The 20,934-nt window shown below is 42.1% G+C and overlaps 2 protein-coding genes across 2 annotated transcripts; both read right to left on the bottom strand.

Annotated features, from left to right (window-relative positions):
* Nucleotides 1–5,196: 5,196 nt before the first annotated feature.
* On the bottom strand, nucleotides 5,197–11,243 carry LOC308334950 (uncharacterized protein). The gene is made up of 3 exons (XM_080791849.1): nucleotides 10,929–11,243; nucleotides 6,796–7,196; nucleotides 5,197–6,336 (listed from the first exon to the last, which is right to left on the bottom strand). Exons 2-3 carry the CDS (start codon nucleotides 7,120–7,122, stop codon nucleotides 5,575–5,577), a joined length of 1,089 nt encoding a protein of 362 aa, XP_080647975.1. The 5' UTR covers nucleotides 7,123–7,196; nucleotides 10,929–11,243; the 3' UTR covers nucleotides 5,197–5,574.
* An 8,095-nt stretch (nucleotides 11,244–19,338) lies between these two features.
* Nucleotides 19,339–20,934, bottom strand: LOC308334965 (T-complex protein 1 subunit zeta-like; the record flags this gene model as incomplete). The annotated part of the gene is made up of 1 exon (XM_080791873.1): nucleotides 19,339–20,934. The coding sequence occupies one exon, from the start codon at nucleotides 20,932–20,934 to the stop codon at nucleotides 19,339–19,341; it is 1,596 nt and encodes a 531-aa protein (XP_080647999.1).

The following is a 20,934-nucleotide window of genomic DNA, read 5'->3' as shown; positions in this document are numbered from 1 at the left end:
TGCACACAATATCTACAATAAACAAGTTAAAAGCCTATAAAAGCTTAGCCTATACGTCTCATTAAAATAATCATTGTTCTATTTTCCATAGTTAATAGTAAGACCAGTGGTTCTCAATGTGGGGTCACAGGAACCCCCGGGGGTCCTGCAGGAGGTTCCAGGGGGCCCCCAGCGAAAACACCCCAATCAGTTTAAATACCGGTATGTAAACAACATATATAGATGATGACGATGAGCATATATTATGACCACGGATATGCTCTGAAAGTGTGGGAAAACACCACATCCACGTCACCATGTCTTACTTTAACCTCTTTAACCCTATATGCATCCGCCATTTGAAAATAGCAGATCTTCAAGCTCACAAAATGCGTAGAGAGGCGTTGGGAGTGGGACACACATCTTGTAAGGGGTCCCTGCTGGCACAAAATATTTTCAGATGGGGGTCCACGGCCAAACACATTCATTTGGCGGTAGGCCTAACCCATATAACCTCACACTAACCTACAGTTTGTCCGACTATTGGGATGTTGGATTAATGGGTTTGTCAGAATTATGAGCGGACCACAGCCAGTAATTTACAGAGCCACAGTGTAAAGAAATCAAACTTGTGTGAAGTGATGGGCGCCTACTGTGGCTGCCACATGACATGACGTCAATGTTTTGTAAAAAGTGCTCTAAACAAACATTAAAAGTCCATAGACTTGAGGCCGGTTCGGATATAGGCACACTGAGCACACTGCCAATGCAAACGAAAAGGCGAGTGTGCTCCTGGTGCGCTTTTCCGAATGCACCCTTAGCTGCCATATGATGTAATTTCAAAAGACATATAAAACCATATCATGATGACATCGTATATAAAACCATATCATGACGTTGTCAAAATACTCAGTGCACAGGATATAAGCGTGGTGCCCTGACCCAGTGTTAGAGTTGCACGTATAATTAGAGTAACTACCAAAGGTTCATTACAATTACACCATCCCATTAGTAGAGTTGCATCTGTAATTAAAGTAACTAGCTAAATTTAATTACAAACAGATGTTAAATGTGAAGGTTTTCAGTGCAGGTGTGGCAGCGGTAACACTTATGGTCGGGTACTCTTACATGCGGAAAAGAGCAATAAGACCAAGCACCCTCCAGAAGGCCGTGGATGAAGATGGAATTAACCAGGCCTTCAAAGGCATGGAGGGAGAGAAGATGACCGTAGAGATCAAGAGCCTGGAAGTGGAAGCTAGGGAGAAAAGGATCATCTTCCTGATAGATCCGTTTCTCCTCTGCTTCCACTTCCTCCACGAGCGGAACAAATGGGAGAAGGAGAGACTCCAGCTCATTAGCGAGAAAGAGGGTTTGTCACAGCAGTTACTCGCCGCAGAGCAGAAGAACCAAGACGTGATGGACGCGATCCTGAAAATGGAAGAGAAGATGGAGCACGTTCAGCTGCGGAGCAAGTGTAGAATCGAGGTGATCGTGTCCCTCCAGGAGGAACTGAGCAGGGAGAAGAGGAAACAACAAGAGGAGATACTCCAACTGATTCAAGAAAAGGAAGCGTTGGAGAACACGTGGGACGAGGAGAGACTCCAGTTGATCAGAGAAAAGGAAGCTTTGGCCGACAAATCAGAGCAAGAGAGACTCCAACTTATTCAAGAAAAGGAAGCTTCGGCTGAACAATGGGAGGAGGAGAGACTCCATCTTATTCAAGAAAAGGAAGCTTTGGCTGACCAATGGGAGGAGGAGAGACTCCATCTTATTCAAGGAAAGGAAGCTTTGGCTGACCAATCGGAGCAGGAGAGACTCCATCTTATTCAAGAAAAGGAAGCTTTGGCTGACCAATGGGAGGAGGAGAGACTCCATCTTATTCAAGAAAAGGAAGCTTTGGCTGACCAATGGGAGGAGGAGAGACTCCATCTTATTCAAGAAAAGGAAGCTTTGGCTGACCAATCGGAGGAGGAGAGACTCCATCTTATTCAAGGAAAGGAAGCTTTGGCTGACCAATGGGAGCAGGAGAGACTCCATCTTATTCAAGAAAAGGAAGCTTTGGCTGACCAATCGGAGCAGGAGAGACTCCATCTTATTCAAGTAAAGGAAGCTTTGGAAGACACAACATGGGAGGAGGAGAGACTCCAACTCGTAAAAGGAAAAGAACATATGGCAGAATGTTTTCTCTCTGCAGAGCAGAAGATCAAGCAGGAAGAGAGGAAGTTGTTGTCATCACATGCGTGCAAACTCACGCTGGACCCCGCAATGGTAAACGCTTACCTTGCTCTGTCTGAGAATGACAGAAAGGTGACACGTGTCGGAAACAGCCAGTCTTATCCTTGTCACAGATTTGTCTATTTGCCGGAGGTTCGGTGTAGAGAGGGTCTGACTGGACGCTGCTACTGGGAGGTAGAGTGGAGCGGAGTGGTTTCTATATCGGTGACAAAGTCCTGGTATCTATTATGTAATGATGGTTCCCATGGGAACTTTTACAAAGTCAATCACAACGGGAATATGACTGAACTTCCCGTCTGTCCCTCTGGCTCTAACAGAGTAGGAGTGTATCTGGACATGTCCGCTGGCACTATGTCCTTCTACAGAGTTTCCCCTGCCACGTGGACACACCTCTACAATGTACAATCCACATTCTTGGAACCCTTCTACCCTGGGTTCAGGTGCTGGTCGTCTGACGCCTCAGTGTATTTGTGCGAGATAGAGGAAGTGGGATGATGTGTACAGATTGGAGAGTTCTTCCCCAGGAAAGAGCATCTCAGTCAGATTTCAAACTAAAAGGCTAAATGTCCAGGAAGCTAGAACGCCCGATTACGGACCATCAGCACCCGAGTCAACGAGAGAATTGGTTCCCAAGCTTTTTTGTCTTATGTAACTCTTGAGCTGTATTACCATACTGATGGTAACACCCTCAATGTTTTAAATTCTTGACTAAAACAATGCCCTTCCCCCAGCTGTGACGTCATGTGTCACACATCATCATGATGAAGGGCACTGCTCACTTTACACAAGTGTGATTTATTTCAATTCTAACGATATTACAAACAGTAAAGTTGTGGTTGTCTTGATATAGTGACTGCATGCTTCATTGTCGATCATAGTTTCAGCCCAAACTATGCTATGGCTGAAGGGTGAATGAGATTTTGTACAAATGTCACCTTTTTGAAGGGCGCTATAGCCCCGGCAGCCAAGTCTAAGGAGTTCAATGTTTAGGGAACTTATGATGTTGTTTAGGGCACGTACATCATACCCGTAGCACTTGCCCTTAGTTAGCACTTTATGTAGACTTAGATAGTATTTTAGACAGACTTATAGCTTGTTACGTAGACAGCACTAGAATTGCATTTTATGTAGTCATAGCACTTTATAGTACACATGTATATTGTATAATATATAATAATATAATACATAAATAATACATATATGTATAGTTGACATAGATACTACACTGTTACGTTCTTAGTTTATACATGATTCATGATAACTACTTTATATATATGTGATGTATGCCATGCTTTTGTTTTTGCTTAATGTAAGTCGCTCTGGATCAAGAGTGTCTGTATTCTGAGGTGAACCTTCAGCGAAAATAGCGGATAATAATTTCAATGGAGCAAACACCAAACTGAACAACGCAGTCAAATCTACGTACATTGCTTTGTCATGAAATTAAAAGCCTTTTTGTTTTATATTGCATCATATCCCGATACAAAAATGACATTCCTGTTATTTAGTGGCTTACTTTCCTCCTAGGCCTACACAGGTTTCATGTTTGTTTTGTAAACGCCATTGACAATGAAGGGAAAATGTATGTCATAATGTGCCTCATTACGTCATATTGTCTCTTTATTGTTAATGGCGTTTAATGTTTGTGTTGGCACCGTTTGTTTTACATCACAAATCAACATGAGTTTAATATATTAGCGCCCCTCACTTCACACGGGTGTGATTTTTAGTTACTTTATATTACACATTGTTAATGTGCATGCATAATTTCTATCTCCTTACATTGTTTGACTTCTCTGCTTTTGTGTCTGCAATTTGTCATTTATTCACGTGAATGCTCTTAATGTGATTGTTCAGGCTTCGGCTTTGAACAGAGCTTTTGTCACAAATTGTGCAGCTACCCTGTACGGGTCCGCATGTGCTGCTTCAGTGCATCATTTAGAACAAAGCTTTTCCCACAATGGCAATCTTTGTTCCTCAATGTTCATTCATTGATTCATTGTGTTTAAAGCTGAATGATCTTCCCTGGTCTCCTTCGGCTCATCAGCACAGAAATACTGTATTTATTTTATAACATTTTCAAAACATTAGTATTAGTATAACAGAGTGAAAAAAATAAACGGTTCATTTCATAAAATAATTTATTGGTACAGTATACTATTTACAAATGAACAACATTCCGGTGTAGTGTAAATATTGCAGGATAAGAAAAGAATATTATAATAATACATATTGTTCCCCCCTCTCAACCAAGCCATGTGTTATGTAAGGAGAAACACTATTTACTTCCACTTGGCACAGTTTACCTTTCTCTTTACCTCCTCCTTTATTCTAGAGTCAAAATAGCTACAGTATGGCTTTCACACTGACAGAGAGCAATGACAAGTTATACTGTACCTGCAGGCAGTATGTTACGTCAATCAGACGTAGAGTAATGGTATAATTAACTTGTCCAAATTGTCTTTGGACATAGGCCCATTTAATATCTCCTGCTGCAAGACATGTGGCCATTACTTTTGGGGGTCCCCAGCCCAAAAGGTTGAGAACTCCTGGCCTATTTGACCTCCAACTGTCAGTATACAATGTCAGTTAAATATATCATTTACTTTTGGGTGGAAACCTTGTATTCCCAAAACACAGAACAAACTGAACTAGAACTTTCAGAAATTGGCGATCTACAAGTTTGTAGATCAGCTATTTTCAATACCTAAACTCGATGTTTCCCAAACAATGGGTTCAGACCCACATTTGGGTCGCAGACCAATTTTTATGGGTCACAAGAAAATATTTAAATTGTTATTTTAAAAGATTTAAAAAAAAATCTCAGAATATTTAAAAACTCCTCAACAACAAATCTTTCATACATGTTCTCTAAAATAATGTACGGAATACCATAAATGTTATACTAAAAATGAGTGAAAATAGCAGATCTACAAGCTCGTTGTGAACTTGTAGATCGGCTATTTTCACTCGTTCACACATTTCTCCTTTGGGTCTCAAGCTAAAACGTTTGGGAACACCTGTCATACCTTGGCACTCTTCTATAACAAAGAAGGGGCATCTCACACACACTAGCAAAACCCAGTCTTGATGTGTACTTGTCATGTTACAGGTTGACTTTACTGAAAACATCTTTTATCATGAATATGATCAATAAATGCCTCACCGTTATAGAATATTCAATGACAAGGCATTTTTGCCAAAACAGAACTTCTGCTCACTGTTTTTTTGTTTTGTTTTTCACTGCATCATTCTTTGTAAACCCTAGAAGTGGTTGTGAGTGAAAAATACCAGTAGATCAGCAGTTTTTGAAATACTCGCACCACCACACCAACCACGCCACGCTCAATGTCAGTTAAATCACCTTTCTTCCCCGTTCTGATGCCCGTTTCCTTCAACTGCAGCGAATCCGTTCTCCACAACTTCATTTTTCACTGCCTGTTCGGTCTCACGCATGAGGTTCTGTAGTTTAAACTTAAACTCGGACAGATGGTCCGATGGCAGAGACCTCATGAAGTCCGCCACGTGAAGGACGTATCTGTCACATTCGTCCCGTTGTTCCAGCAGTCTTCCAATGACGGCAGTTCTTCTCTCCCGTCCGGCTTCCATAGTTGCCTCCCTTTCTGCCCTCCTTTGGTCGAGAGCAGCAAAAAGACTTTGGTAATTGAGGCCTTCTGGCTCGGAGGTCCTCTTCCGCTTCCTTGACCTTGGAACGGAACGATCGGCACTTGGAACGCGACATGAAGGAGTGGAGGGACCGGGACACGAAGTAGTGGAAGGACCAGGACACAAAGTAGTGGAAGGACCGGGACATGAAGCGGCGTCATCAGTTGGAGACGGGGATGGAGCTGGGAGTGGAGAAGGAACAGGACGAGAACTTGCAGCGGGAGTGGGTGTTGTTGGAGGTGGACGCAGAGGAGGAGTTGGGGGCGGACGCGGACCAGGAATAGGGATCGATGGAGCTGGAGTCGGGACGGGAGACGGTGCTGGACACGGCGGGTCCATTGCGGGGTAGTCAAATTCATCTGCGTTCACCGCGGACAACTCCAGCTCCAGATCGGTGGACGGGGAGCAGGAGACGGGCTGGTAGCTTGGGGACGGCTGCTCTTGCTTCAAGACAAACTGTGTGTGTGGGGGTGGGGGGGAAGAAAAACAAGTGTTTTAACAAAACCTCAAGATCCTAAAAGGATACTTAAGCCACAACACAAGCTTTTCATAATGTTTCTAACTAATCCACCCTCAGTGGTGATGTTTTTTTGTTAATAATTCTTGCCTGTAATGTCTATTGTCTATCCTACTATGTCTGTATGCACCCACAAGGTGGCAAAGGTGTTTCAAGTATTTAGCCAAGGATAGTGATGTAATTTAACCGATGTAATTTTCCTGTCTACATGAATGTTTAGATATAGCTTGACATCGAGAAGCTATAAGAGAAGAGCTTGTAGATATTCTATTTTAGAAACAAAGAAAAGAAAACGTCCTTGACATGACATCTTATGAGAACCACTGAACTAGCAGTAGTATAGCCTCAGGTTAACTTGGCGGTCTGTTAAACATGACCTAATAACAGAAACGGCTTACCTCGGCTTGGGAGATGGTCATTTTCATTGATGGTTTGGGTTTGATGTGACAATCGAGCCACCGGAGCACTGTGTACAGCACCGGAACCCTGTTCCTGCCACCTGGACGTCGTCTCCAGGTCATCATCCTCCGACGCGCCTTGGTGAATTTGTCTCGTAGGTTTTGCCACCTTTTCCTGCAATACGTTGCGTCGGCGGAAAGAGTGTCCGCGATCTCCGTCCACGAACTGTTTACCGCCCGGCTGTCTTTGTGGTCCCTCAGGGAGCTATTGTAGAGGTGTTTGTACTTCCTGACCTCCTCGGATAATGCCACTTCAAACACGTCCATCGCGCTCAGCTTTGTTCTTCGTTGTTCCGTTTGTTCTCTGCTGCCGTTTCGCAGCGTCTGCACTGGTAGGAAAGCTGTGGGGAAGAATGCGTAAACAAAAATAAATATAACACGGCCAACCCAACGCCTGACCAATCGCACTGTGTGAACTAGTACGGACAGTAGTGTTGATTTTGTCATCCCCATCAGAGGTGTAATCACCTGTACAACAAAAGCAGTAATTTAGTTACTTACACGCCCGTGTGGCAAGGCATATGTGGGTATGACTACCCGTTAACTTAAAGCCTTGTATAGCAGAGCGCCACAGCACCATTAGGTGCAAGAACATGAATTATCCTGTTGCTGCACATTTTGGGTAATCCAATCACTCTGTCTCTTCCCTTCAGTATATTTGTATACTGAAGTAGTATACACATTTAATTTAGTTTTAGTCATATGACATTTTTATTGTTAGTCTAGTTTTAGTTGACTAAATATCGTAAGATTTTAGTCGACCAAATCTACAGATGATTTTGTCGACTAAAATGTGTTTTGGCGGGCCCGTCATAATGCCTGATTTTACACTTTACATCTACAAGCTCGCAAACAAAATGATTATCTCTCCAATAGTCCCTCCCTATAACATTTTTGTCTAGTTTTGTTGACGATTTAGTTTTCGTCAGTGAAAAAAAGTAGTTGACAAACACTTTTCGTCATAGTTTTAGTCGACAAAATCAACACTGATGGACAGTCAGGTGTGCAGGAGCGTCGGAAGAAACTTCTGAGACCGACCGGCGACCGCCCATCCGAAGTTCTTCAAGTTCCTCATTTTGTTCCTACCCAGTCCGAACAAAGTTCTGACGTTGGATGGAGCATGTAGGCCTCGTGTAGGATCTCTGCAATTTTTGCTATTAGGCTATATATTTTTATTTTCATCAATCATTTTTTCATCAATATTTTGTTCTTTGACCGAAATGTTGCCTAAATAAAGTTCGTATTGCAAGTGCAAACGGTGTGCAGGTCTTTGTGCACTTTGTGTGCATTTTTCGGAGTACATTGAGCCCTGCATAAGACTTAGTTGCCTATCAATAATTTCATCAAATTATAATTGATTAGTTCAATTAAGTCTTACAACCCCTACACTCAGTCGGTGTCCATAGTGAGGTACATATCGTTGCTGTCCAGAAGACGCCACCTAACTCCATTTTTGAGATGTTTGATTATTATTTTATTTTTATTTTTTGTCATAAATCGATGCTATTGCTATTGATGCTATTAACATATGTGTGTTGGTTAAAACATATTCAACCAATGCAAAGTATTAAAAAAGCACTTCGACAAAAACCTTCTAAGACTTAGAAGGTTTTTGTCAAAGTGATTTTTTAGAATCTAAGTCAACTTGAGCTGGATGTTTTGTTATTAGTCTTCTTCCCTGAAAAATGAACATTTTGGAGTTAGGTGGTTTCTTCCAGACAGCAGAGATATGCATACGCACCAGGATTGAGCTCATCATCATCTTCGAGCTCATCTTTGTGTTGCACTGGCTCCAGCTCCTCTTCCACACACTCCATGACAAAAGCTGTCTCCATAATGCTGCTCTCACACACACGCACAAGCGCGCGCGCACACACACACACACACACACACACACACACACACAATAAGATGTATAGCTTGCTGACGTTTATTTATCTATCTATGCTAGTATGTATATCAATACGGCCATAGGTCGGAGGTTAATATAAAAAATTGTCAGTCACGCCTCGTGTCACACCTCCATGGTATCACGCCTCGTGACACGCCACCATATTATTGGCCCTCTCCATGTAGGAAGATCACGACACTGACCTCATCAAACCCTGGACTGGATCATCACCTAGTAGATATGCATATATGGAGCCGGCCAGCAACTCTACATTTGACCTCAAACCCTTAAGGCTTAGATCTCCATATATAGAGCTAACCCGTTCTGACATTCTATGTTGATCCTCCCCACCCGTCCTTCCTCTTCGATGTCTCCCTTTTGTCTGTCCAATTCAAAGTTATTAGTAGAGTTCTCAACAGGCCCGAAAATTAAGGCCCGGCCCTACCTTCAAACCCTGTACAATCAAGACACTGTCACCCTTATATATATGGAGCTGACCTGTTCTGACATTCCATATGTTGATCTGACATCAAAACACTCAAGACACGCTCCATATATGGCCAGACCTCATCAAACCCTGTACACTCAAGAGTCAAGACACTGCCCCCGCTGCCACCCTTAGATCTCCATATGCAGCTGAGCTGTTCTGACATTCCATATGTTGATCTGACCTCATCAAACCCTGTACACTCAAGACATGCTCCATATATAGCCAGTACAGAATTCATACATGCAGAATTCATTCATATGTTGATCTGACCCCCCCATGCCAAAGTGCCAGCGCTCGCCCAGCACTCTGCCGTCACCCAGGCGGACGCGTGCACGCAATCTCCCTTTGCTGCTGCTGGAGCTTTTACCATTATGTAATGTATTGTATTGTAAGTCTTACTGTTGAATTGAGTAGAATAGACCACAATCAAAACAAGCTTTTCTGTTTTCTGCCGTATTGTTATCAAGCTGCACTCTGGAGTCTCTCACGTCACTCACGGAAGGGCTCGCTCCACTGGTCACCATTGTAGATGTTCCCAGCTAAATTATTGATAGTTAGGAAATAGTCTTGTGTGGCCAGACTGTTGCCTCCCACAATTTGGGGCTCCAGACTCTAGCATTCGGAGCTCATGGAATAGTTGTCTGGCTACTCGAGACTAGTTAGTAACCAAATGGGACCCTTTCAAATTGCTGAGAAAGTACAAATGGAATCAAATGGGACACTATACAGTTGGTTCCATTTGTACACACTCAAGAGTTATTGGGATCCATACCAGAACTTGGGGTCCTTGAAATAAAACAAAGTTGCATTTAGTGTCCCATGCATTGTGGCATCATGACCACAGAGTCTGTGTCTAAACATAAAATCACACCTGTGTGAACTGAGTGGTGCAACTCTCCCCTCCCCTCTCCTCCTCTCTCTCTCTCTCTCTCTCTCATATTAGCTGGCAACAGAGCAGCACTATCTCTCTCTGTTTCTGGCACCCCCTACTGGTACTAATTAGTCATATACACATAGATACGGACATTGCTGGTTTGCTGGTTGTAGGAGTGGTTGCACCACTCAAAAATATGAATCATTGTCATCACCCACAGCCAGTGTTGCCAAGTCTGCTTATTATAAGCAATGCTTGTTATATAATTAATATATTATATAATATAAATATAATTGGAAGTTTGGGGCTTGTTTCTATAATGTAAATGTTTATTTTATCCAATATATATTGATGATCATGGCATGGCCCTATAGTCACATATTTTGGGCTTGTTAAAGTACACCTGGTGATTATTTCTCTCGCTAAATCTGGCAACACTGCCCTGGCATCATGTAGGACAGACAGACCATTATTCTAAAGCCCCCTCAGGTAAAAATGTACTATATATTCTTTTACATTGAACTATTTTCAGCAATGGGATACGTTTACTGGTGGGGTAGATGTTGTTGAGCTGGTCAAAGTAAAAAAGATGTGGGCACCCGGCACCCTGTAGGTGGTTTACAGAGACACAGAAGCATCCAGCAGGGCATTCATGTCGCATTCCGTGTTTTCTGTGACTTTCTGTCTCATCTTTTAGACGTCCTACTCTAGTTTGGGTTTTTATGTGTGGTGCAACAGTGTAGATTATTATGTACTGTGTGTGAAATGTACAATGCGTAATACGTAATACCACTGGCAGTGTGTTTTATTTAACCAACCTGCTGTAAGTCGTTTGAATGATGTGTGGATTCAGTTTGTTGTGTTTGTAGCTCGTCTACTGTAGCTCTCTGGAACAGGTTGCATCGCTCCGCAGCCGCCGGGTGGCGCTCGCTGTCTGACAAAGACAAACACTGACCAAGCTTCAGCTGTTTTTCCCCCCAAAAAAACACATATTCTCTCTCTGACCGACGCCAATTATTAATTTACCGACGACTTAAGAGACTCGATCTTACACATTTTAAGTGATTTATTAGTATCATTCTACAGATGTTTCACTTGTACAGCCTACAGGTATTCACTTGTATTCCTCAGTCTTCATCAGAATAGAATGGACCAGAATGTAAACAAAACACAACCATCAGTAGAGTTCCGGGTCAGCGTGTTTCGCGCATGCTCAACAGAGAATCCATTCTAGGCATGGTTGTGAAATGTTGCCTATCGCCACCTGTGTGTGGTTCCCAGTTCAGTTTAGTTTTCCTCCGAGGTGGAAAGCCTGGTGACGCGACTACGCGAGGTTACAGGTTTAGTGGTTTCATTTAAATATATATTCTCTAGGTGAACTGTAACTATTTGATGTTTCAATTGGATGATGAAGTATGGATTGGAGATGAAGTATTGGATGTATAGTAGCCCTCAATTAGGTTTGGAATGATTTTCCCCCACTTTCTTTCTTTCTTTCTTTCTTTCTTTCTTTCTTTCTTTCTTTCTTTTAATTTAGTAGGTTTTATTGAATTATGGTATGATGAGGCTTTTGTGTTTGGAGATAATCCCAAAATGTTAAACTTGTTGCACAAAACCACAATTTGTATTTTTGTAGTCATGTTAAAATCATTTATTTTATTTTATTTTTTTGAGAATTACAAAAAATAATAATAGCAGATCTATGAAGTCATATAAGTTACATAGTGGCACTTTAATATACCCGCCATCAGTACCTACAGTCATTGAAATGATCTCTAACTTTAATAGCTGAAATCCAATTGCATAATGCTATACAAGCAACTTTTAATGTGTATTGTTACACTGTGCTATTTCTACTTTTACTAACCAGTAAGACGCCTGAGGGTGAGAAGCGACCGTGCCGTGCACGCATCCGCCTGGGTGACAGCAGACTGCTGGGCGAGCGCTGGCGCTTTGGAATGGGGTTTCAGATCAACATATCCGCCTGGGTGACAGCAGACTGCTGGGTGAGCATGCAGGGCATGAGGGGTAAGATCTTAATTTTCAGGCCTGTTAAGAACTCTAGTTTGCACTAATAACTTTGGGGCAGGCCTGTCTAGAGTTTAAATGGATGGATGTATCATGCTTTCTTTTTTTTGCGACCATAGGTCGCAGTTTACTGTGAAAACCTACATTTCCCGTCAGTGGTTGGTCACGCCTCCATATATGGTCACGCCTTGTGACCTCATGCCTCCATTTATGGTCACGCCTCGTGACATTACACCTCCATATATGGTCACACCTTGTGACACGTCACGCCACTATATATGGACGACTCCATATATGAAGATCACGACACTGACTTCATCAAACCCTGGATAGCCATACTGTACATGGAGAAGACTGGATCATCACCTAGATCTGCATATCTACATCTCACCTCAAACCTCAAACCTTTGATCTCCATATATGGAGCTGACCTGTTCTGACATTCCATAATGTTGATCCTTCCCCATCCATCCTTCCTCTTCGATTTATTTTTTGACTTATACCTGTCCATTTAAACTCTAGACGGGCCCGCCCCAAAGTTATTAGTGCAGCCGTGCCCGGCAGCATCAAACCTCATCAAACCCTGTACACTCAATACACCCCCACTGCCATCCTTAGATCTCCATATATGGAGCTAACCTGTTCTGACAATCCATTTGTTGATCTGACCTCATCAAACCCTCTACACTCAAAACACACTCCATATATGGCCAATACAAAATTCGTTCCATATGTTGATCTGACCCCCCCATGCCAAAACGCCAGCGCTCGCCCATCAGTCTGCCGTCAATTTATGAAACAATGCAATAATCTGAAAAATCAGCCTGGTGTTAAACTAAATCCTTTTAACATTTACTTTTCCCAACTGACACCATAACCGACAGTGCAGTCCAGATAGAGACCCATATACTGTATAACTGTCTACACAAAATATAAAATGTGAAGCAGTTGTGGTCTCGCTGTGGTGAGCCTGAAACACAAACCTACGCCAAAAATGTTACACGCATACTAAATCAAATCAAATCAAATCAAACTTTATTTATACAGCGCATTTACATCGACCAAGGTCCAACCAAAGCGCTTCACATTTGCAAAGCATAAATTACAAACACAAGCAAACAGAAAAAGGGATAAAATAAAGCAATAATTTCAAAGAGAGAGCAAAATGTAAAATGCAATTAACAGTCCATAGGAACATAGCTCGTGGGCAGACTTAAATTTAATTTAATTAAAAGCTACTTAGTTACTAGTAAGTTGGAATGAATATGTGAATAAGTTCAGTGGAGGCTGAATGACTAGCATATATGCAGGCAAGGTTACTCTGTGTTCCGTTTGACCAGACTATTTTACCATACTATTTTACCAGACTACCAATATTTGATTGTAGCTATTCAGTGGTTCTAAATTCCTGGAACACTAATCTGTAGTGCTACTGCCTAAATTAGTATGTTAATACAATATAAGTTATGGGGTTGTTGTATTTTATCTCCCTGCTCTTCTTTTGAGACATTTCATCAAATCCGGAGTAGAAGAAAAAAGTTACGTAGTGCTGCTTTAAACATGTAGGCCTAAGGCTCCTATACTATTATTATTATTCTACAGGTGAATTCAACTGTAATCATTTGATGTTCCAGGTCTAAATTTGGTCTGAAATACTTTACCCTCACACTAGTTTATATTTCAGTTGCTTCACATTTAAGTGGTTAAATGTACACTGAAATACAACATAGCATACGGTATAAATTGAAGTTAAATATTCATTTTTGAACATTTATTCTATTCAAATGTTTGATAATCTGGTGTGACTACAAATGAAAAATAGCAGAAAAGGACCTGTAGGTGGCAGTGTTGGCTCAATAACCGGACAGTAGGTAGCAGTGAAGGAACACATGAGCTGAATTAATAGATGTAGATACAAGTACAAGTACGGTAAGTACCTTGATATTGTACTTGAGTACTGTACTTACTTTCCACCACAGGTCTTTGCCTTTAGCTACTTGACATATCTGGGTCAACCACATGAACCCTATAACTTCCCTGTTCTGTACATGTCATAATAGTCGAACGAACACAAGGCGAAAATAGCAAGCTCACAATGCTGTTTCCATGCCTGGCTACCATTAGACTGTTGAACAAGGCCTCAACTGTTGAACAAGGCCTGAACATGCATGCACACATGCTGCACGCACAATGTTTTGTTTGATAATGCATCATACAACAAAGCATAGGCCTATAATGAATGTATAATGTATGTAGGTTTTGTAAAATTATGTTTTTATGGGTTAGGGGTGTTTCTCTCTGTATGTAGTGTTTTATGTTGTCTGTTGTTATTGGACCTTGAGTCTGAACAAATAAAGTTGATTGATTGATTGATTGTTAATAAAGTATTCAATAGATAGATAGATAGATAGATAGATAGATTACTTTATTGGCAGTTTAAGAAATTACAGTGTCATAATTTTTTCTAAAACGCCAACATGGACTATACACAAAAAAACAGAAGCTTGTTTCCATTGTGGTCCATTGATTTGGTTCAATCAATCAATCAATCACTTTCCAACGACAACATAGCAGCATGCTATAGGATACTACATCGGACTATAGTGAGTGTACGTGTGACTCACTGGCAGGTAAAAATAAATAAATAAAAATAGCACTCCAGCAACTGCCAAAATGTATGCATTATGATGCCCGGTCTTCCTGGTGCCCAGCGCCCGCAATCTTCTCCCCCAAAAGTGCCCACTGACTCTTTATAAATAAATAAATACTTTTGCAGTTTGAATGCAGAACTTTAACTTAGTATTTTTACACTGTGTTATTGCTACTTTTAAGGTTCAAGATTTAAGGTCAAGGTTGCACTTTATTGTGTACATGCAGGTACATAAGAGTAAAACCTATTTTTCGCTTCCTTTAGACAATGCAGCAGCGTAGATAACAATAACAATGTAAATTGGGTAATCTTAAGGATTACTTCATCTAACAGTCACAAAACTATTACTGGGACAATAACGAAAGTAAACTCTTCAAGAGGTGGGTGGGGAGCCAGGCAGGAAGTGCTGTAATCTGTTCCACCAATCCTCACTCACACAATGCCTACCCGGTTACCCAACATGCATTTGTGCATTACTAACCTTTTTGTATTTTCTTTTTTTAATTATCAAATGCTGTTTCCTCAACAATGCAATAACGTGGAAAATCTTGCCTGGATTTACACTAAATCCTTTTCACATTTAGTTTTCCCAATTGACACCATGACCGACAGTACTGTCCAGATAGAGACCCATAAATATCTGTTTCGGCAGGCCTATAGTTGTGTAGTTCTGAATGGTGGTTTAGACGCGGCAGAGGCTGTATAGCGCAGGCTGTATGGCCGAGGCTGCGGATGGGCAACCAGGCACAGCTGCACAACCACATCAAAAAAGGTGTGCATAGTAGGTTTGTATTGTACTGAGGTGATTCAGCGGAAGCTGGACGTCCCCGATACGAGTGCAAGCTTACTGTGTGTGCTTTTTTTACTAGATTATAATCTTTATTATTTCTTATAGCACCTTTTCATACATGACGTGAAACTAAAAGTGCTTTACACCCACAATAAAAAAAGGCCTACAAAAAATATGCTCAGACACAAATTCTCCATTCATTGTCAATGGGAATTTAATCATTGTGTAGGTCAGAAATAGCCGATTCGCTCGTCCACATATGACGTATATTCTCCATTCATTGTGTAAGATGAAAATCTACACTAATGGCTGAATATATGCCCGTCTAAAAGGAAGCATAAACAACAGCATAAAAATATAATTAACAAATTACTTTATTTATTTATAATTCAATTTTTTGGGGGTTCTATATGGACTTCATGTTTGTTGATTATATACAGTATAGGATAAATTATGATGTAATTCGTACCAGCCAATTAAGTCTCTTCACTTTAATGATTGTTAAGGCTAAATTATGATGTAATTCGTGTCAGACAAGTTTACGGACTTTAATATTGGTTTAGGGTAAATTATGATGTAATTTTATGAAAGCCAAGTCTGACTGATGTTTGATATAAATACATATTGTAATACATTATTGAGCAGCTTTGAGGGTTTGTGTAAACAAACATTGTTTTGCTACTGTTTCCTTTGACTAGTTTTTACTGTAAAGAAAAATCACACCCGTGTGAAGTGAGGGGCGTTCTTATCATCGTACAATTTGCGTCCTCACCTTCATTTTCAATGGTTATGTTTACGCAATGTTTGTGTTTACACAAACACTCAAAACTGGCCACTCATTGTCAATGGCATTTAAGTTTTGTGTTAGGACAATGTTTGTGTTTAAGCTGGACATAGGAGCGCCCCTCACAAACTAGAGTCCAAACACAAACATTGTTTTGCTACAGTTTCCTATGACTAGTTTTGAGTGTTTGTGCACTCAAACGCAAACATTGATGACAAAATTGAGGACGCAAATTGTGATTGGCCAGAATGAGATGATGTATGATGACAAGAGCGCCCCTCTCTTCACACAGGTGTGACCTTATAGTAAATTCAACTAGGTTTTGTTGAATTTCAGTAAACATACAGTATAATAACACACAATAATCCCAGTAGTAATTTCACATTTATAATTTAACTTCAGCAATGGTCTTATTTGGAGCTATACACTGCAACATAATGAAATATAAAACATATTTTATATATACAGTACCCAAGTGGTCAGCCAAGTTCAAGTTTACTTCTTCCACCACATTTCATAGAGATTGTATAATACTATTTTACTACCCTATTAGTTACTTTACAGATTTATGTTATTCCTAAAAACCTGTGTATTTTATCCAGCAACATATTTACGTTCAACTTTACCAGCGGCATGAAAATAAAGTCTAATATAGTTTTAAGTAAAGTAGGCTACAGACATTCCAAAAATGTGTTGTAGCTCCTACTAAGGAGGATATACTTCATTACTGTCCACAGCTTGTGTTTTACACTACTGTATACTACTTTTACTATAGTAATACTTTTCTCAACTTTGGCAAAACAAAACCTTTGCTGAGCCAATAACGAAAGTAAAATCTTCTAGAAGTGGGCAGGTTACCAGGCAAAAAGGGGAAGTACACAGTAACAAATCACGCAGTGCTATAATCTGATCTAACAATACTGGCTCACACAGCCGCTGCCTACCTGCTTTCCCAGCATGCATTTAAGCCTTTCTTATTTTTTATTTTTGTATCAAATGTTGTTTTCTCACTTCACAAATACTATCATGTATGGACAAATTGGCATGCATCAAATCCTTTCCACATTTCATATTTTGTTTCCCCAATGGACACCGTCACTTGCAGTGCTGTCCAAACAGAGACTTATATATTGCTCTTTCAGAATTCCATTCTGTGTGCAACTGAGGATGCGCTTCAGCGGATGTGGGCTACAGCCCTCAGTGGCACATGTGGAGCTGGGCACAAACAACACCTTGTACACCACAACCACGATGGGAGAGAGGCCTGGTGAGTCTGCATGACGATGCAAGTCTTACAGCGGAGGCTGGACATACTTAAATCATCATGCAAACTCACCGGGCCTCTTTTTGGGTGCGTTCGGAAATCCACACTATTCAGACTATAGTAGTGGTTGTCAAACATTTTGAATTAAATCGTGAACTTGTGACAGGCGTTGGCCCCCTTTGAGCACAGCTAGTGATGAGAGAAAGGTTTTGTCTGATGAGGACATTATCAAGGTACCAGTGAGGCAATGTCTGGAGGAAAATAGAGTGCAACTGTCGCTGCCATGTTTTTTTTCCCACAAATCCCATTCATTGATGTTTCAGAAAATGTTTATATTGAGAGTTCTAAACCTGGAACAAATCCACGCTCCTGATTAATCCTCCTATTCTATTCTATTCTATTCATTCTATTCTATTCATACCATAAAACAACTGATTCTGTTCATGAGAATATTTGGAAAATGCTTTTATGTTATGTTTATTAAAGTAAGTATGGCATAGTGTTGTAGTTGACTGGTAGTTATTTTTAGTGACAATTGAGTACCTTTTCCACCACTGCATTTGATTATTACATGACCGTAGTATATCATCGTTTTACAACCAGGTCCAGGAGTCTACACTCGACTGCTATAACATCATAACTGATAATACAATAAAATAAAATGCCATATGAATAAAAGGAATTGTTTATTTGGGTTTTTTTTACTTCCGGAAACTCACTTTTGAGTTATCTCTAAGTCAGTTATATCTAAGTCACAAGGTAGTGTGTGTCAAAATAATTTGATCACTTTCGAAATTAATCTGTGAGTTTGACATACTACACTGATGAAGACAGAATGTTAGCATAACGATGAAGACATTGATGAAGAATTTTCACCACGGCGACTTGGTAAACTGGTGAGTTCTCCGGTATCCACTGGCTTGTGGTGGACATTTTTGCCAAATGACTTGAGTGGACAATAATATTACCAGAAAGAAAGACATGAACAGTTAGCCCTGAATGACCATAACAGGTCTGTAACTCTGAGAGTGTACAAAAGTACACTCTCAGAGTTAAGGGGGTCCTTGCAAAAATAAAACATTTGAGAACCACTAGTAATAGTCGGACTCGTAATATATGCCATAGTGTGTCAAATGTATTGTATTGTATTGTAGCCTATGTACAAAAGTGTCATACATATTATTTTCATTCAATAATTGGGTCTTGTGAACAAATAAGAACATTATAATGGTGTGTAAAAAAAGACACTATGGCTCGTTCCCCCCGCGTGTTCCTTTTATTTTCTTGTTATATTGTTAGATACCGGTATGTGTTCTGTGCTTGAGGTTTTTGTCAGAATAAAATATACACCATAAAATATGCCGGATACGCTGGGGGAGAAGGGGAGGCACACTGGTAAGGGGGAAGGGGGGCAGGCCACGACACAGCGAATGCGTGAAAACCATGTGACCTCTATAGTTGTCGCTCGCCCATGTGAGTGGCCTCTACACTTTCTTGGCGAGAGGTCCCGAGAGTACACTTGAATGGAATGAGCAGGCCATTCGGTGGTCTCGGTTTTGGCGAGTATCTGTTTTATGTTTTTGTGTGGCTTGCCGACACCTTAATCATTAAGTTAATTGATATAGGGCAAGTCCTTCAGCAATAAGTTCCAAGATGCCTTTTAAAATACTATTTTTTTTGGGTTCACGACCGTTAACTTTCGAGAACGACCGTTAACCTCTGAGAGACGACATTCCGGCTCTCATGATCTCATCCACTAGCAGGATATTGGTAGCGATTACAGTGCATGAATGGAGGAGCTGTCTCTTGACGTTATAGTTGTCCCACACGCCTGCCTCCCCTGAAACCATAGGCTCGCCTGTGTCGAGGTCGACCCCCACCAGCTGCCCCGACTCTTTGTGCTCAATCTGCAGCTTGACCAGAGTCTCCATCGGGTCGTAGCCTGCGTTCTGGGCCAGCACCTTGGGAATGATCAGGAGAGCTTCGGCGAAGGCTTGGACGCCGAGCTGGGCCCTGCCCTTCACCTTGGGCTTGTAAGCGACCAAAGCGTCCGCTACTGCCACCTCGAACGCACCCGCTCCCGACACTACACTACCATCTTCGATGGCGTTCTTGACTGCCCGCAGGCCGTCCCTGACAGCGTCTTTGATCTGCGTGAGGGTGTGCGTGTCAGGTCCCTTTACCAGCAGTGTCACAGAGCGAGGGTTCCTGCAATTCTCGAGGAATGTGTACTTCTCCTCTCCCAGTGTTTGTTCGTATACCAGCCCAGCGTATCCCAGGCAGTCTGGAGACAGGTCATCCAAAGAGTTCATAGGATGGCCACCACAAGCCAAGGTGAGACGCTCCATGTTCCTCCTCTTGGCCCTGCGCAGAGCCACGATGCCTTCCTTAGCGAGCGTGTCCAGGGAGTTTGGGTCGATACCCTTCTGGTTGATGACGACAAAGCCCTTGTCCCCATCGTGACAGACGGCGTTCTTCAGGGCGACGATCTTCTGCACGCGGTCTTGGATAAACCTCTTCTCGGCGGCCACCAGCTTCTCCCTCTCAACTGCGCTGTTGTAGAAGAACCCGGAGTTGACCTCCGTCTTCTCGTACTCCAGGGAGACATTGCAGGTCAGTATGTAGGCGTCCTCCACCCTCTTCTTCATGTTCGGGTGCCTGGCGCCGTGGTCCAAGACCAGACCTCTGACCAGCTGCGTGTCGTTGTCCGTCTTGTGCCTCATGTCCGCAATCTCCACCATGAACAGGTCGATGGGCTCGTTGGGTTTGGTGATGGCCAGCACAGCGTCTACAACAGCTTCTGTGAGGAGATCTGCCAGCTCTGCGTGGACCTTGGTTCTAAGGGAGGTGCGTGCTACGGTGATGAGGGTCTCCCTGTCCATTTCCTTGGTCACCTTCAGCTCCTCCAGGAGGGCAAGGGCCTTCTCCTTCGCGGCCTCAAAGCCCTCAGCGATGATCCTGGGATGGAGGCCCTCCGACACGAACACGTCGGCCTGCTTCAGGAGTTCGCCGATGAGGAGAACGGTGGAGGTGGTCCCGTCTCCCGCCACGTCATCCTGCGCCGTGGCCACTTTGGCGATGAGCGACGCAGTGGGATGCTTGATCTGCATCTCTTGCAACAGGACGTTGCCGTCTTTGGTCAACTTTATGTCCCCGGAACCTGACACGAGCATCTTCAAGGTCCCTTTGGGTCCCAGGTTACTTCTCAACACGTCCTGAAGTCCACGGGCGGCGCTGATGTTCACGGCCAGCGCGTCTCGTGCCCTGGCCACCTCGGCCTTTGGGTTCAGAGCTTTTACGGCAGTCAT

This window comes from Protomyctophum bolini (genome assembly GCF_963924005.1).
Source record: "Protomyctophum bolini genome assembly, chromosome: 20".
Lineage (NCBI taxonomy): Eukaryota > Metazoa > Chordata > Actinopteri > Myctophiformes > Myctophidae > Protomyctophum > Protomyctophum bolini.
This window is presented reverse-complemented; position numbering and strand designations above follow the sequence as displayed.

Excerpts from the sequence above, each read along its gene's own strand:
- LOC308334950 (XM_080791849.1), bottom strand. The coding sequence starts at position 7,122 with ATGGACGTGTTTGAAGTGGCATTATCCGAGGAGGTCAGGAAGTACAAA. Across the intron at positions 6,337-6,795 it reads TGACCATCTCCCAAGCCGAG|TTTGTCTTGAAGCAAGAGCA; the intron begins GTAAGCCGTTTC and ends CCACACACACAG.